Source organism: Psammomys obesus, unplaced genomic scaffold, assembly GCF_907164565.1.
Source record: "Psammomys obesus unplaced genomic scaffold, mPsaObe1.curated_primary_1811, whole genome shotgun sequence".
Classification (NCBI taxonomy): Eukaryota; Metazoa; Chordata; class Mammalia; order Rodentia; family Muridae; genus Psammomys; species Psammomys obesus.
Window position 1 is genome coordinate 411,537 of NW_026585504.1, and position 16,602 is coordinate 428,138.

Below are 16,602 nucleotides of genomic sequence, written 5' to 3' on the forward strand. Positions count from 1 at the left end.
TTCGTGTGCATGTGTGAATAGGGAAAAGGAGAGATTAGCTGTTCCTTAGGAAAAAGTAGGAAGAAAATCCCCGTTTCCCCACCTGTAAGTGGGAACGATACCCATTAAAGACACCCCACGGCAAGGCATAGGAGGGTGTCCTGCATAAACAGAGATTAGGGACACAGATCTGAAATCATTTAACAACTTACTCACATTCAGATTTTCACCTACACCATTTTTCAGTAAATAAATAAATAAATGAGGAATAGGAAAGAGATTCACTATAAAACTGAGAATATTTTCTTTTAATGAATTACAAACTAAATTAAAAATAATATATTAACAGAACACTGGAGGACAAGGGGTGGGAGAAGAAAGAAAATCATAAAAGAAATCTTTTCTTTAAACAATTGAATCCCAAAGTGCACATGGCAACAAATCCATCCACACTAAAAAAAAAAGAAAAGAAAACCACTAAAATATCCAAACTACTGTAACTTCAAATATAAATATAATTGTTCACTCTCTTATAGAAAATTTCCCCCAATGACCCAACCAGGTCAAAGCCTTTAAAATCCCAGCATTGTCATGACATCTAAAGCCTTGCTTCCACTCCTATGGAGTGAGGGGTAACTCTCAGAGGAAGATGGCAACAGGGACCTCTGACAACTCCAAAGACAGGGCTAGAAATGTGGCTCACTGGTGGTGTGTCTGCTCAGCGAGGGCAAAGTCCTGGGTTCAGTCGTCAGCACCAGAAAACAATAAAATTGCTAAAAGGAAGAACTAGAGTGTCTTTCACCTTGCTGTGTGAACCACCATGAACAGACTGCAGCAGAGCGTGATCCCTGTGCCCTTCCGGCTCTTCTTGCCTGGAGAAGATAGTCATTTCTTTCAAAGGGAATCATTTCTTCTGCTTCTCCAACTGGGCCTCTTTGATTGCTAGGCAAGGCCAAACACTAAAACTAAGGTATAAACTGCTTACATCTATTTTTAAGTCTAATTCATTAAAACAGACCCCTCTTGCTTGGTTCTGAAATGTCCCAACTTAGACTTCTGCTTATCAGTTGGCCTTTACTAAACAGTGGCAGCAGGTCTGGGTCTGTTTTCCTAAACATGGGACATAATAATTATGAGACAGTTTAAGACTGAGATGGCAAAACTTGACACAGGGGAGAACGGTCAGTGATGTTTTGTTTCGAGTTCCAATCCTTCTCAGTAATGACTAAGAAGAAGAAGAGAAGGTGCTGGAGGCTGAGTTAAGTGCATCTAATACCAAACCTTTTTCCTTTTCACCTAATCTTTCCCTGCACCTCTGAATCCCCAGAGCTAGCTGGCCAGGAGAAAAGATGAGTGCCAAGACAGCCAGAAAAGAGCAGAAGGCTGACCTGTGTCCAAACGGCCCAGAGTCAAGTCAGACCAAAGGTTAATAGGGCTTTGGGAAGGGCATCAGAGTCGAAGGTGGGGTACTGGCTTAGTCACATCCTGGAAGAAGGGGTGAGCCAGGGCTGCTTTGGCTGAAATCCGTTTGTTGGGGTCGTAGTGCAGCATTTGCTGGAAGAAGAGATATATTCTGACTTCAGGGACATAACAGGGCACGAGCATTCTTCTTAGCCAGTTCTCATCTCCCTCCTCCCATATCTGAACCAGCCTCCTGATGACCAGAGGAAGCAAGGACTAAGGCACTTCTAACAGAGTTCAGGGGCTTCTCTGTATCCAGAAAAGGCTCTTCTCTGGGAAATGGGAAAAGGCATCCATTCCGGGCTCTTACCGATAGCAAGCTCCGTCCATCTTCATCCAGGGGAGGCACAACTTTGCTAAAATCTTGCCGAGCCCACTTTGGGAAACTTGGCTTATAATCAGGCATAGAAGTAACTCCTGGCCAAACCACCTCATCTGGGGTCCCCAGAGTCCGAAAGATCCGGAAGAGTTGGTCAATCTCTGAATCTCCAGGAAACAGGGCCCGACGGGTCACCTGAAAATGGGGAAATAGAAAAGCCAAGACCCACATTGACGTCAGTCCACACTGCCCCTTGTACAAAGGAGGTTCCCACAGGCAGTGGAAGGTCAGCAGGGCCCATGACTTCCCTCCCCAGGGCTTTTCATGGGGTCGGTCATACAGAGCTTGAGACAATGAAGTCCCTTCATCTGTCTCCTCGCCCCTCCTTCCTTCCCCCAACCATGGCTTCGTAGTTCCCCAAGGCTGGGTGGGGCTGGGAGGGGGTGACTGTCTGGGGTGCCACTGACACGTAGCAAAGGGATCCCAAGCCACTCACGGGGTGTGGGGTAGACACTGCGGTCATCCCCCCTCCTTGTGATGCAGCCACTTCTAGATAGGAGCACAGCGGGCAGAGACTGTGTCTTCCATTTCTTCTGTGTTCCCCACAGCACTTAGCATGGTGCTGGGTACACACTAGGTGCTTAACAAATATTTTTTGATGAATTGAGAGAGGAATATGGGCAATTGTAAGGTACTGGTGGATAAATTCACACTCTATATGTATATCTATATCTAGGCTAATGGTCTCCAAGCCCCTAGTTTCAACCCAAAGGACCATAAAAATATTACTGATCTGTCTACCTACTGTTGCATTAAATGGGATGGGAGCTCCCATATGAAGCCAGGCTTCAAGGATCCTTCATTCTAAAAAGCCAGAGGTTGGGGGGCTAGGGCATGACCAAGTCTACAAAAATGATAGATGTGGATCAGCTGAACACAACTGACTTTACTAAACTCCTTGTTTCCAAGAGCAGGTCTATAGGACAAATGAAGGAAATAAAATCAGACTTGTCCAGTTTTCGAACTGCAACATGACATTGTCATCCACAAAGTTCAAGGTCAAGTACCATTAAATCAAGTTTTTAAAAAAACAAACCTGGGCACACACCATTTATCCCAGCACTTGGGAGGCAGAGGCAGGTGGATCTCTCAGTTTAAGGCCACTCTGATCTACAGAATGAGTTCCAGGACAGCCAGGACTATACAGAGAAACCCTGTCTCAAAAAAAACAAACCAAACCAAAAACCCCAAAACAAAACAAAAAGCAACAAAACAAAAACCCATTCTGTTTTATAAGTTTATGATTTTGTATTGAGGCCACAGCTACCGTTGGGAGCATTTGACCTATGGGCCACCTGCTGTACTAAATGGAATTCATTCTTCCAAGTATTTGAGAACTAAAGCTGAAACAGCTGAATGAGTGGAGACAGCATGGCTGCTCATGCCTGTCAACTCAATCCCATGGGCTAGACAGCCATGGTGGGAGGAGGAGCTGAAGCAGAAGATCAAGAACATGAAGCTAGTCTAGTCTGGGCTACACAATGAAACTATCTCAGAACACAAATAAAACAGCCGAATGGGTACAGAATGGGTTTGCCTCATTTGGGGATAAGATACATACTAGATAACTAGCTCTGCTTAGGGATATCTAAAATTGTATCAGGTAACTAACTAACAGCAGTGACACTTGAGAGGACCCTGTGATAAAGGGCCATGCTTCCAGGCCAACAAATGGGTTTCACTCTTGGATGTGGATGTGAGTAGGTTGGTTAGAACCTGGCTGGCTTCCATACCATTTCAGCAAAGATGCAGCCCAGGCTCCAGATATCCACGGCTGTGGAGTAGTACTTGCAGCCTAGAAGAATTTCCGGCGCTCGGTACCACAGGGTCACTACCTGGGGCGCAAGAGGACAATAAGGGTTTCAGGGCAAGGAGCGTCACATACCTTACCTCAACAGAACTCTGTTACCTTCCATCTTTTCCTTCTAAAAAGGACGTTTTTATTTTAATAATGTGTACACATGTGTGTCTATGTAGGTTTCCACAACTGTGCAGTACCTTAAGGCAAGAGAAACTGTCTCATCCTGACATGGGTCAGGAGCTGTCTTACATGGGCTCTGGGAACTGAGCTCAGGTCCCTACGAGAGCAATAGACACTCTTAATGGCTGAGCCAGCTCTCCATCCTCACCCAGGTATTCTGAACCCCCAGACTCAGGGCTTTCCTGGAAAACCTGACATTTAAATGGCATGCCAACCAGCTTTCCTGGCTTAGTATCTAAGTCTAGGTAACCTCAAGACGTGAACTTAGTGCAAGTCTTGAGACCCTTTGATTAAGGGCTAGAGATGGCTCAGCACTTGTTATTCTTGCAAAGGACTAGGGGTCAATTCCCACTACCCATATGGCAGTGCACAGCAATCTGTAACTACAGTTCCAGGAAACCAGACGCTTTCTTTTGATGTCTGTGAAGATCAGCCAGGCAGGTGGTACAGACATGCATGCAAGCAAAACACCCAAATACTCTAAATAAAAGAGGACCACTGGGTTGTCAGATTCCATTTACCGAGGAACTCTTGCCCCAGTATTTTGGTAATCTGTGAATGCTGTTATGAACATCTCCCAAGATTCTTAGAGAAGGCCACAGAGAACTTACTTCATGAGTATAAGTGCGAACAGGGACTCCAAAGGCTCTTGCTAGTCCAAAGTCTGCCAGCTTGATGGACCCCTCCGCGTTGATAAGCAGATTCTGGGGCTTAAGGTCTCGGTGTAGGACCCGGTGGGAATGGCAGAACGCTAGGCCCTGGAGCAGCTGGAACAGATAGCTCTGCCAGAGGAGACAGGGAGGTTTGTTTCCTCATCACAACGAGCAGATACAACTTGTTATTTGTCCCCAAAATTCAATAAAACCTTAACTATGTTAGATAACGGCTACGCTACACATTTTTAGGGTTTCACTCATTTATTTAGTTATTTGTGGAGAGAGCATGTGTGGAAGTCAGAGGACAACTTGTAGGAGTTGGTTTTCTTCTTGTGCTGTGTGGGACCCGGGGCTGGAGCTCAGGTTGTCAGGCTGGGAGGCAGGCACCTTTACCTGCTGAGCTATCTTGTCAGCCCTGTTTGTTTTTTAATATAGTGTCTTCTTGGCCTGGAACTTTGAATCCTATACTGTCCTTGTACTCACTGACATCCTCCTGCCTCAGCATCCCAAGTGTTAGTAGTGTAACTATGAGCCAACACACATAACTACAATATAACCACACATTTAATAGCTATTTCTTTCACTGGATTTTCAGCCTGTCAAGGATACAGACATCACTCGATTTTAGCATCCCTTCCAATACCCCGTGCCTAGCACCCTGAAGGTGCTAACTGTGTGCTGAATATGTGCTTGCTGACACATACCAAGTAGCTCCAGGAGCCCAGCTCTAAAACAGACAGCAGAGACTCACTGGGCATTTCTCCCACATCACAGATGGAAGAATTTTTTGAAGGACCCCCCTAATTGCCCCTCAACCCCATTTATCAGAATGTTATCTGATCTTCTGTCTGAGCTGTCTAGGTTGGCTCACAGGAGCTCAATGTTGACTCTTTTGTCCATTCTAGGGTTAATGACTACAATAAGCAGAAAAAGCAAAACAATTAAAGGGTGGGGGTTGAAGTCTGAAAAAAAAGAAAAAGCCATCATTACTAGTCTGAATTACCTGCCTCTAGTTTCCCCTACAATATTGATGAGGATACCTTGATGAGGGGAAGAGGGATGCCTGTGAGAGCAGAGGCATCCATAAATTTCTTGAGGTCCTGGTGCAGAAACTCAAAAACCAGGTAAAGCTTATTTTCTGTGTGGATGACATCCAGCAGCCTGCGAGGGAAGGTCCAGGAAACGGAGTTGAGGGAGAGAAATTCAGACTAAAACATGTCATGTTGGTGATCAGCTCAGATGATACTTACTTGACAATATTTGGGTGATTTAGCTCCTTAAGCAGAGATATCTCTCGGATGGCAGTACTGGGTACACCTTCAGTCTCACTTGGAGAGGTGGGGAAAACAGAGACGAGAATATGGTTGCAAACGTTACTCTCTCAGGGACACAACCCCAAACCTCTTAGGAAGTCAGAAAGGAAAGGTGCTGTCAGGAGTTAATGCCTTCGTAGTCAGGGTGTGGCTTTTAGACACGTTTTGGGTCATTATTTCCTCTTTTTTCCAGTGGAAGGAAAGTGGAGCCTCCAGTTGAGTGAGAAGCAGAGAAAAGGTAATAGGGGAGAGGGCTGACAGTAGCCCCCAGCCTCCCCAGGGGGCCAGTGAGTCTCAACTGCCATTCTTTTGAAAGAGGGTGAGGGTTCTAAGTGTGGGGCTGCAGCAGTGAGAGCTCTCCATTCAGAAAGGAACTTTTCTCTTGTTCCCACACAACTCAGCTCCATGAACAGTCCTGCCCCTAGCCCGGCTCCCACCCCCACTTTCTCTTCCCAGGTCTCTCGGCTTGCAGATTTGGGAGCACACCGAGTGGAGCACGAGAAGGAAGTTCTCCCCGAATGCCCCCGACAGTCTCCTCCGAGACAGCGTCTACCGTCCGCCGACCCACCGCTCGCTTCAGGAGTCCCTCCCCGCTACCTTCCGGTCCCAGACGGCTACCCGCCTGTTGGGGTAGGGGGTTGGGGGGGGGGTGCCAAGAGGTCCAGGCAAAGGAGTTCCGGCTCCGGAGGCCACTCACGTGTCGAGCCGGATTTTCTTAAGCGCCACCACTTCTCCCGTCAACTTGTTTTTGGCTTTGTACACCACTCCGTACGTGCCCTCTCCAATCTTCTCCACCTTTTGGAAGTTCTCCATGGAGCGCTAGTGAGGCGGCTCAGGCCCCCGGGAGCGGGGCCCGGGAACCCGAAGAAAGCGGGCCCGACTCGGGGCGGAGGACCTGGGGGCCAAGGTGAGCACGGCAGCCCCAGCGCGGGATGGAACGCTAGGAAAGCTCAGCCCTTAACAATTTGTCCAACTTGAAACAATGTTGCCGCCTCCCCCACGGCTCCAGACGGCCAGCCGAGGCCCCACCCCTCCTTCCCGCGTTTCCCTGGCTCCGCCTCCCTCCCTCCCGATTGGTGAACGTCACGAGGGGGCCGGACCCCGCGCTCCCGCCGCGAAGGCTCCGCCCCGGCGGGCTAGCCAAGGGGCCACCGCGCAACTTTCCACCAGTTCCTGGTTTCGGCTCCGCCGGCCGGAACTGGTGGTGTCGCTGGTCCGTGGCTTTCCTTACCTTTCACTCACTTTTCACCACTCCTCGGGTGAGGTTAAATCCCGCCTGGCCAAGAGAGCCTCGTTTAAAAAGCAAACTTCTTGGAGTCTTTAAATAAATATATGTATTTATGTTAACTTATGTTGTGTGCGCGCGCGTGTCTTTGTGAAGGTTCCACAGAAGCAGCAGCTGCCTTGGACTGAAGTTACAGGCGGCTGTGAGCTAGACTTGGGTGCTGGAGCCGCACGCTGGTCTTCTGCAAGAGCAGCAGGTGCTCTTAACTGCTGAGACGTCTCTCCAGCACTCCTACCCCCTTTTTGGACAAGACTTTTGTAATGCGTCCCTGGTTAACCTGAACGGGTTAAAAAGTCCAGGTTGGCTTCAAACCCTCAGAGATCCGTCTGGCTCTGCCTCCTGTGTGCCTTCATGTGGGGCACGGAATCGGGACTCCCCAGCCCCCCCCACACACACCCCGAGACAAGGTTTCTCTGTGTAGCCTTGGCTGTCCTGGAATTGGCTGGAAAATGGGGTCTCTTATTGTAAAAAATTCTTTGGCTAGAAAACAGAGTCGTTTCTCACTGTTTCAGGCATTCATCAGTTGGTTTTGTTGTTTTATTGCTGGGAATCTACACTCCCAGTCCTTTCTGGCTACTTTTGGGTAAAGGTGCTGTTTCGGTCTTAAGGAATTCTTGGTTTGACTCAATTCATTGTTTCTGTCTTTCTTGCTGAATTGTGACTATGAAGTGTGTGAATTGTGGCCGTTAGCCAGTGCGTCAGGATGAACGTGATCCAATGAAACCAGAAACTGTCGTTGAGCAGTGGGGTGGGGAAGGGGCTAAAATCAGTTCTGAGCCTTCCCTTCCTCCCAAGTTCCCCCTCCTCTGGAGGGAGAGGAGGAAGGGCTATGTAAATGAGCCTCCCTTTCTATAGTGGGGCGCATTCCCACCCCCTGCACCTTTGGCGCTGGAAGGAAGAGCAGCATGGGTGTACAGAGGTGCTTTCTCCCCTGGTTTGTGCTGAGTGTTCTGCTGGCTGTGGGAGCCATAGGTGAGTGTCCCTTTGTGGTCAGGAGCCACAGCTGCTGTGGGTTCCCCCTTCTAACCTTCAGGCTTCTCTGACTTGATTTAGTGAGGATATGCTTTTGTTTGTTTTTATTTGTTCAAGAAAAGGTACGGTGTAGTCCAGGCTAGCCACAGACTCATTATGTAGCCAAGGATGGTCTGGAACTCCTGATCCTCATGCTTCTACCTCCTAAGTACTGGGATTACAGACTTGAACCACTGTGCCCAGCTTTAAATGTGAAATTTAGGGTTGAGCATTAGAGGTATTATCTGACTCAAGGGGCAGAAGACCCCAGCACTTATCCTGAGGCTTCGCAGGCAGTCAGCAGGCTCAGCGCCTCCAAGGCGGTGGCGTGAGTGAGGTCCTTTAGGTAACAGCTGAAGTGTTTGTGGTAGGAGATTTAAAGCAGAGAGAAAAAGAATATGGTATTCAAATTAGACTGGGCTGATACCACCTTCTGCGCTTGGGCAGGGATAGATGAATGCAGCACAGGCCTTCTGTTCCAGGGCTGGGAGAGACAAGCAGAAGGGTCTCAGCTGAGCATCACATGAAAGGACTCTGGAGGATTGAGCCCTCGTGACATGAGCAAGGGAGGGAGTTAAGGCTGGTGAGAGGGTCTGGAATGTCCCGTGCTGCTGAAGAGGGTGAGTGGGCAGTCAAAAAGAATGGTGCATCTTATGACTGCCCTTGCTTCGTGGCTGACCCCTCTGAGCTGACCACAGGCCGACCCTCAGCACAGTCCCTGGCTCCCTGTGGACATTAGGATTGGCATAAGGACAGTTCTGCTGTGGAATGTACATCATACCATCTTTTTTCTATCTGGTTTCATAAACTTCTAGAAAGTTCCTTCACCTGGCTTCTTTGCTTCTTCATTTTTACTGCAATTTCCAGGGTTTTTTTTTTTCTTTCTTTCATTCCTTTTTTAAGATGGGGTGGGGGCGTCTCATGAATCCCACACTGGTCTTGAACTCACTATGTAGTAGATCCTTCTGCTTCTACCTCCTGGGTGCTGGAATCACAGACAGGTGTGTGCTATTGGAATAACAGTTTTGACAGTTTTGGAATTTTGGTTTCTTTTATAAATACAGAAGTATAGGAATGTGTTTTCGTTTTTTTTCCCAGGTGTGGGGATGTGGGGCTGCTTCGGACTGTCCACAGCAGCTGACTATGATTTACCTCATGCAAAGGCATGGTTTTGCCAGTTGCAGATAGTTTCTGCAATTGTGTGATGTTTGGAATTCTAGGAACTTTTAAGAGGGTATATAAATGCCAATAGGTTGTTCAGTGGGGGTTGGTTGTGGCTTGTTTGTGGTCATGCTCAAAGAAGAAACAAAAGGGAAGAAGTTACATTCAGGGATCCCAGTCTCTCCGCTTCATCCTTTTCCTCCTATCTAGTGATAGGGGCGAAACTGTGGCTAAGAAGAGCCCACAGAGCAGCAAAGGCTGCCTGTACCCTACTTGCCCCGTTTGTTTTGTTGTTGTTGCTGCTGAGTTCCTTGATGTGTTTTGTGACATTCTGTCCACACCCACACATCTGAGGCTGTTAAGGTGCTGGTGCATACATTTTGAACAGTGACTTTAATTTTTTTTTCTCTACCATGTGAGTCTGGGGAGCAAAACTCAGGTTGTCAGGTTTGGCAGAGAGCATCTTTACTCCATCAGCCATCTCCCTTGCCCAAGACTTTCTTCTGAATACATATTTTAGACAAAAACAGCAACCAACAAAAAGAAAGCAAATGTATCAAAATGCTGGTGGCTTTGGATTTGAGTGAGGGATGTGGAAGACATTCCTTTCTTCTCTTATTAAACGTGTATTTTAGCTCTGGTCTCCCAGTGTAGCCCCAGCTGGCCTGGTGCTTGCCATGTAGACCATGTGGTCTCCAACTTGCAGTGACCTTTCTGCTTCTCTTCTGGTGCTGGGATTACAGACCAGAAATGCTACCCCCAGTTAAATCATAGCTACGTCTGCTCTGTCCCCACCTCCAACCTGTGCTGTGTTTATCACTCCTCCTTCTTGCCACACTGGTCTTCTTTCTCTCTTTCCTTCCTCCTCCATCCCCCCCTCCAGGAATGGAGAGTTAGCTCAGTGGCTGCTCTGGTAGAGGACCAGGTTTACTCGCCAGCACCCACATGGCAGCTCACTGTTTGTCACTCCAGACTCAGTGGATCACATGCCCTCTCCTGACCTCAGTGGTCACCAGGCATGCACTGCCTCCCTGAGTGCTGGAATTAAAGGCCGCCGCCGCCCAGCACCATAAGCTTTTAAATTTTTAATTAAAATCACTTAACCCCTACACATACACCATTGTCTGGTGCATGCATGTGTGAGCGCATGTGTGTGTGTGTGTGTGTGTGTGTGTGTGTATGTAAATAATAATCTAAATTAAAAAAAATATTTCTAGTGTGATGATTCATGCCTTTAATCCCAGCAATCTAGAGGCTGTGAGTTCAAGTTCACTCTGGTCTACAAAGCGAGTTCCAGGCCAGGCTGGGCTTTTTTGAGAAAGGGCACCTATGTAGCTGTGGCTGTCCGGGAACTCACAGAGATCCACCTGCCTCTCCCTCCTGAGTGCAGGGATTAAATGTATGCACCACTATACTCAGCTTAAAAAAAAAAATTAATAAAATCTTTTAAAGAGAAGAAAAAGAGGGTTGAGAATGTAGCTCAATGGTAGAGTGCTCACAGGCATCAGGCCCGGTGCTCGGCCTCTGTGTTGCCCTCCACCCACCAAAATTAATAATTCCAATTTGAAGGTAACAGTGATATGAAATGGGACATCAGGATCCAAGGGGCTTATGGCGCATTTCTTTTAGGATCCAGGAATCGGGAATGGCTTGGTGTCCCAAGGCAACTTGGAACTAAAGGCTGGAACAGGCAGCTGTACCCTGAGTGGACAGAGGTTCAGGGGCCTAACTGCTGGAGAGGTAGGATTTGTAAATTCTGGGGAAAGGCATGGTGGGAATGAGATATGAGGAGAGTAAGAACTGGGTTGAACTTAAGCAGGCTGGGAGGGAGGTTTGGCGGGGAAGCCAGAGGGAGGCTAATGCAGCGTCCCTCCCAGGTGGCCAGGTATCTCTGAAGGTCAGTAATGATGGGCCTACACTGGTTGGTGCCAACGCCTCTTTTGCCATTGTCCTGCACTTCCCTGGAAGTCAAAAGGTGCTGCCAGATGGGCAGGTTATCTGGGCCAACGACACCGTCATCAATGGTAAGGATCCCTCTCTGCCTCTTGAGCCTTACTCCTGTGGCTCCAATTCCCAGGTATCCCCAGGAAACCAGAGGTTCAAACCTAAGGCTTCCCATGTGCTTGCCAAGTGCTATTCCATTGACTTTATCCCCTATAGAATCTTTTTTTAAGATTTATTTATTTATTTATTATTTATACAGTATTATACCTGCATTTGCAGGCAAGAAGAGGGCACCAGGTCTCATTATAGATAGTTGTGAGCCACCATGTGGTTGTTAGGAACTGAGCTCAGGACCTTTGGAAGAGCAACCAGTGCTCTTAACCTCTGAGCCATCTCTCCAGACCCCACAGAATCTTAAACACAAAACAACTTATGTTTATATTCATTACAGTCAATAAATACTGTAAGCATATGAAAGGTAACATAGACTAAAATTAGCGAACAGACAAAATTCCAGTTTCCGAACTGGAAGACAGCAGATCCCTGAAGCTGCACAGGCTTAGATGTAAACCCTGCAGTAGATGCGTGCCTGTTTTCCTGTCTGGACAGTGGGTCGGTGGCTTGACAGACTGTTAGGAATACAGGCTCATCTATAGAAAGTGCTCAGCAGAGTTGCCAGCATCTACGGTAAATACTGTTATTGCGGCTGCTATCAGTCTCGCCACAGAGCCACTGCACACATTTAGTCTAGGGATATCCGGTCTCTTACTATGTCCCGTATGCATATGAATCTTGAGTTGTGGTTTCTCTACATCGCCTGCTCTCCAGCTCCCACCTGACGTGGGTATAGAACAGAGACTGTAGTCCCGGCTAAGCACTGCCACAGCCCCCTCTACCAGGAACGAGGTTAGGGGTCTGAATGCACACAAAAGAAAGACCTGTACTTCCTTTCCAGGGAGCCAGGTGTGGGGAGGACAGCCAGTGTATCCAGAGGAACCTGATGATGCCTGCGTCTTCCCTGATGGTGGACCATGCCTATCTGGTCCTAAGCCTCCGAGAAGAAGCTTTGTCTACGTTTGGAAGACCTGGGGTGAGGTCTCCCAGCAGCCCATTCTCAACTGTAATTCTGCCTGAGGAGCCTCCCCCCGCCCCCTTCCAGACATGGTCCCTCAACTTCCCTTCTCTGAAGCCTTTTTTATACTTTCCCTCTCCGTTCTCTCTGACCGGCTGCCTCCCCTTCCATGCTTTGCTCTCAGGACAGTACTGGCAAGTTCTGGGGGGCCCAGTGTCCAGGCTGAGCATCATGACAGGCCATGCAAGGCTGGGTACGCATGCCATGGAAGTGACTGTCTACCACCGACGGGGGTCCAGGAGCTACGTGCCCCTCGCTCACTCCACATCAGCCTTCACCATTACTGGTAAGGGCTTAGAAAGGAACAAGGCCAGGCAGACATTGGGCAGGAGGTGGGGAGGCTGGCTTGGACTGCAGAGAGGAAGCAGTAGCCAACTTTCAAAGGGGAGAGCCAGAAAGACCTAGGCAGAAAAAGGTGGGGTTGAGACAAAGAGCTGGCCAGTTTGTGGGTTGAGAGTGTGGCTATGGAAGAGATGTCCCCATTTTGATTTTTCTGGCTCCATCCACAGACCAGGTCCCCTTCTCTGTGAGTGTGTCGCAGCTACAGGCCTTGGATGGAGCGAACAAGCACTTCCTGAGAAATCAGCCTCTCAAATTTGCCCTTCAGCTCCATGATCCCAGTGGCTATTTGGCAGAGGCTGACCTCTCTTACACGTGGGACTTTGGAGACAAAACTGGGACCCTGATCTCTCGGGCAGTTGAAGTCATTCATACTTACCTGGAGTCGGGCTCAGTCACCGCCCAGGTGGTACTGCAGGCTGCCATTCCTCTCGTTTCCTGTGGCTCCTCCCCAGTCCCAGGCACCACAGATGGCTACACGCCAACTGCAGAGGCACCTGGAACCACATCTAGGCAAGGGACCACTACAAAAGTTGTGGGCACTCCACCTGGCCAGATGCAGACTACAGAGCCCTCTGGAACCACAGCTGTACCAATGCCAACAACAGGAGGCACAGCTACTACATCTGAGCACATGCTGACCTCAACAGTAATGGACACCACACTGGCAGAGATGTCAACTATTGAGGGTACAAGCGCCACACCCAGAAGGCCGTCTGGAGCCACAGTGGCACAAGCAGCAACCACAGACTTGGCGGAAACTACCACTGAAGAACTACCCACCCCTGAACCTGAGAGTTCGGATGCCAGCCCCTTTCTGCCCATAGAAAGCACTACAGGTAAGAACATGAGAATGAGTTTCTTGGAGGTGAGTTGTCCGTTCTCTACTCTGAGGTCTTACCCAGACCCAGAAGCTAACCAGTTTTTTCTTTAGCATTGTGTCCACCTCAGAATTCTCACTAGCTCTAAAGCCTGCAGACTATCTTAACAACATGCAAGAGATGTGGAGTCCAAAAAATGAGTTTTCCCTAGGCCACTTGTTTTTATGTGCCAGGATAACAGATAGGAAGCCAAGGGGAAAAGCTGTGGTCATTGGCAGAGCTGTTTCACATGCTTCTGTTCAAGCATAAACACATAATGTTTCGATTCTCCCATTTCCCACTCCTGGATTTCCACCCCACAGCAAAATAAAGGAGTGAGATCTGATGCAGAATGGGTTGACACAGGCCAGTTGTCTAGTCCAGAACCTAGCCCAGTGTGGGACCTGATAAATACTTGGAGATTTTTTGGTCATTTTTTTTTTACTATTTTACATGAGTGCTCTGCTGCATACCTTCATGCCAGAAGAGGACATCAGATCCCTTATAGATGGTCATGAGTCACCATGTAGGTGCAGGGAACTGAACTCAGGACTTCTGGAGGAGCAGCCAGTGCTCTAACCACTGAGTCATCTCTCCTTGAGCTGTCATTTTTTTTTAATTAAAAAAACAATATGTATGGCATTTTGCCTTCATGTATGTGTAACACTTACGTGCCTGATGCTCATGAAGACCAGAAGAGGGCATTGCCCTAGACCTGGAGTTACAGATGGTCGTAAGCCACCATGTATGTACTAGGAATTGAATCCAGATTTTCTAGAAGAACAACCAGTACTTTAAGCCACTGATCCATCTCTCCAGTTGTGTGTGTGAGTGTGTGTGTGTGTACGTTCTCTTTCCCTGAGGGGAAAAACATTTTTTTTTTCCTTTCTAGCATAGTTTTATTATATAGAAAATGAGACTTATCAGATGTTGGCCGACTCACAGCCAGCCAGCATCCTGTAGCTCCAGCTGTACTTGGGACAATACCTGCTTGGTCTCTGTCTCCAAGAAAGTTCTGTCTCTTGACTTTGCCCCCTCAAATCTTCTCCTTCCAGTGTCTGACACTCCTCTACTGGACGGCACAGGCACGTTAATGCTTGTGAAGAGACAAGCTCCCCTGGATTGTGTTCTGTATCGATATGGTTCTTTCTCCCTCACCCTGGACATTGTCCGTGAGTCTTGCCTATGTTGGGGTCTGAGGAAGGCAGGTATCAGCTGGTAGGGCTGCCCAGTAGTAGCATGCCTTGGGAGAAATTACTTAAGAATACCCTAATGGCAGAGAACGTATTGTAAGAAATCCCATGGGGTTTCCTGTATATGGTCTTGGTAGAAGAATCCTAACTTAAAAAGTTGCACCTTGCAGAGGGTATTGAAAATGCGGAGATTCTGCAAGCTGTGCCCTCCAGTAAGGGGGATGCATTTGAGCTGACGGTGTCCTGCCAAGGCGGGTGAGTGTCCTGCTGGCTGTCCTGCTAACTCTTGGAATTGAGTCACTTTCTGGAGTTCTGTCCCTTCCTAGATCTCTTGATGAAAACTCATACTCTTTCAGGCAACCCAAGGAAGCCTGTATGGACATTTCATCTCCAGGGTGCCAGCCCCCTGCCCAGAGGCTATGCCAACCTGTGCCACCAAGCCCTGACTGCCAGCTGGTTCTACACCACATACTGAAAGGTGGCTCAGGGACCTATTGCCTCAATGTGTCTTTGGCTAATTCTAACAGCCTGGCAGTGGCCAGCACCCAACTTGTTGTTCCTGGTAGGTACTTGAACAAGAACTAGGAGAAAGGGAATGGACAGAGGCTGGGGGTGGGGGCAGGTACTTAAGCAGTATCTGGGATTCTTGCTTACAGATCACGAAGATGGCCTTGGGCAGTTCCCCTTGCTTGTCGGCGTCTTGCTGGTGTTGATGGCTGTGGCCCTTGCATCTCTGATATATAGGTAAGAGCTCTGCTATCCAGATGCTCATCCATTACCACCAACTACTCTTCCTTCAGGGGTGAACAACTCCCACTCCATTTGAGGAAGTGTGTGTTCAAGAGAGAGCCTGGGAGTGGAAGTCAGACAGGCCTGGGCTGCGGTCTGCCGTTGCTACCTTTGGGAAGTAGCTTTAAATTTCTGAGCATTATTAGCATTAGATGATATGTGGCCAAACCTCCTGGGGTGGAAGCAATTGCGAAACAATTGCTAATATTAATAGTGGGTCAGAAGCCAGTGGTTTGGTTTGGAGGGGAAAGGCACTTGCCACTAAGGCTGACCACCTGAATTCAATCCCTGGTGCCCACAGGAAAGGAGAGAACAAATTCCCCAAAATTTTCCTCTGACCTCCACATGTGGACCACAACATCAGCCCACAATAAGTACATGAAAGTGTAAAATGAAAAAAGCACAGGGCAGTTGAGGTGAGGCACATTATCCACCCCTGAGAAAGGCAAGTTCAGCAGGACACTGATGGACACTCCTTTGGTTCTAGCACTTGGGAGGCAGAGGCAGAGGCAGGCAGATCTCTGTGATTCTGAGACCAGCCTGGTTTAAACAGGGAGTTTCCAGGACAGCCAGGGCTACGTAGTGAGACCCTGTCTCAAATGACACAAAACAAAGCAAAAGAGAATGGTGTAGGTTGCTAAAGACCTTAACTGAGAGAAACTCATAGGGGTAATGGGGAATGGATGTCAGTGGCTAAAGAGGCAAGAGACGGTGAACACGGGAGGGTAGAGAAGAGGGGAAAGAGCTACAGTCAAGGCCAAGTAACCCCGCCATATAGGATGAGCCATAGGAAGGCTGCCACTACTGACCACGTCCCCTTTTCTTTCCACACTAGGCACAGACTTAAGAAGCAGGGTTCAGTTCATCCTATTTCCCAAACACCACTCGGTGGCACCCACTGGCTGTGCCTGCCCCCAGTCTTCCGCACTCGCCAGGCTGGTGAGAACCGCCCACTCCTCAGCAGACAGCAGGTCTGAGTCCTCTCAGGGGCCTGTGAGTTTCCTGGAGGTTGGCAGCAGTGTTTGTATTTTCTGTCGGCTTTTCTTTGAGACTCCCAATACCTGAAATAAATTCTCAGAACCTTGCGCTAGGTTTTTGTTTGCTCTTAAGTCTTGTTTC

At 48.4% G+C, this 16,602-nt stretch overlaps 2 protein-coding genes across 4 annotated transcripts; one reads left to right on the top strand and one right to left on the bottom strand.

Moving 5' to 3' along the window:
* Positions 1-338: 338 nt before the first annotated feature.
* On the bottom strand, positions 339-6,804 carry Cdk2 (cyclin dependent kinase 2). Of its 3 annotated transcripts, XR_008719476.1 has the most exons (9): positions 6,467-6,804; positions 5,707-5,784; positions 5,497-5,617; positions 4,412-4,582; positions 3,553-3,654; positions 2,256-2,399; positions 1,751-1,954; positions 1,368-1,533; positions 339-851 (listed from the first exon to the last, which is right to left on the bottom strand). XR_008719476.1 is itself a non-coding variant. In XM_055601476.1 (8 exons), exons 1-8 carry the CDS (start codon positions 6,580-6,582, stop codon positions 1,429-1,431), a joined length of 1,041 nt encoding a protein of 346 aa, XP_055457451.1. In that variant the 5' UTR covers positions 6,583-6,804; the 3' UTR covers positions 339-1,428. The 3 variants fall into 3 exon arrangements, 2 of the variants coding, with proteins under 2 accessions (XP_055457451.1, XP_055457547.1); XM_055601476.1 differs by having other exon boundaries at positions 339-1,533; XM_055601572.1 differs by lacking the exon at positions 2,256-2,399 and having other exon boundaries at positions 339-1,533.
* Positions 6,805-7,959: 1,155 nt separating this feature from the next.
* Pmel (premelanosome protein) lies at positions 7,960-16,460 on the top strand. The gene is made up of 12 exons (XM_055601704.1): positions 7,960-8,026; positions 8,654-8,656; positions 10,856-10,966; positions 11,104-11,250; positions 12,126-12,260; positions 12,427-12,588; positions 12,812-13,480; positions 14,557-14,673; positions 14,865-14,949; positions 15,051-15,256; positions 15,351-15,438; positions 16,319-16,460. Exons 1-12 carry the CDS (start codon positions 7,960-7,962, stop codon positions 16,458-16,460), a joined length of 1,932 nt encoding a protein of 643 aa, XP_055457679.1.
* Positions 16,461-16,602: the final 142 nt, after the last annotated feature.

Excerpts from the sequence above, each read along its gene's own strand:
- Cdk2 (XM_055601476.1), bottom strand. The coding sequence starts at position 6,582 with ATGGAGAACTTCCAAAAGGTGGAGAAGATTGGAGAGGGCACGTACGGA. Across the intron at positions 3,655-4,411 it reads TTCGCACTTATACTCATGAA|GTAGTGACCCTGTGGTACCG; the intron begins GTAAGTTCTCTG and ends CTTGCGCCCCAG. Across the intron at positions 1,955-2,255 it reads CAGTGTCTACCCCACACCCC|GTGACCCGTCGGGCCCTGTT; the intron begins GTGAGTGGCTTG and ends CCCCATTTTCAG.
- Pmel (XM_055601704.1), top strand. The coding sequence starts at position 7,960 with ATGGGTGTACAGAGGTGCTTTCTCCCCTGGTTTGTGCTGAGTGTTCTG. Across the intron at positions 14,674-14,864 it reads CCTCACCCTGGACATTGTCC|AGGGTATTGAAAATGCGGAG; the intron begins GTGAGTCTTGCC and ends TGCACCTTGCAG. Across the intron at positions 15,439-16,318 it reads CTTGCATCTCTGATATATAG|GCACAGACTTAAGAAGCAGG; the intron begins GTAAGAGCTCTG and ends TTTCCACACTAG.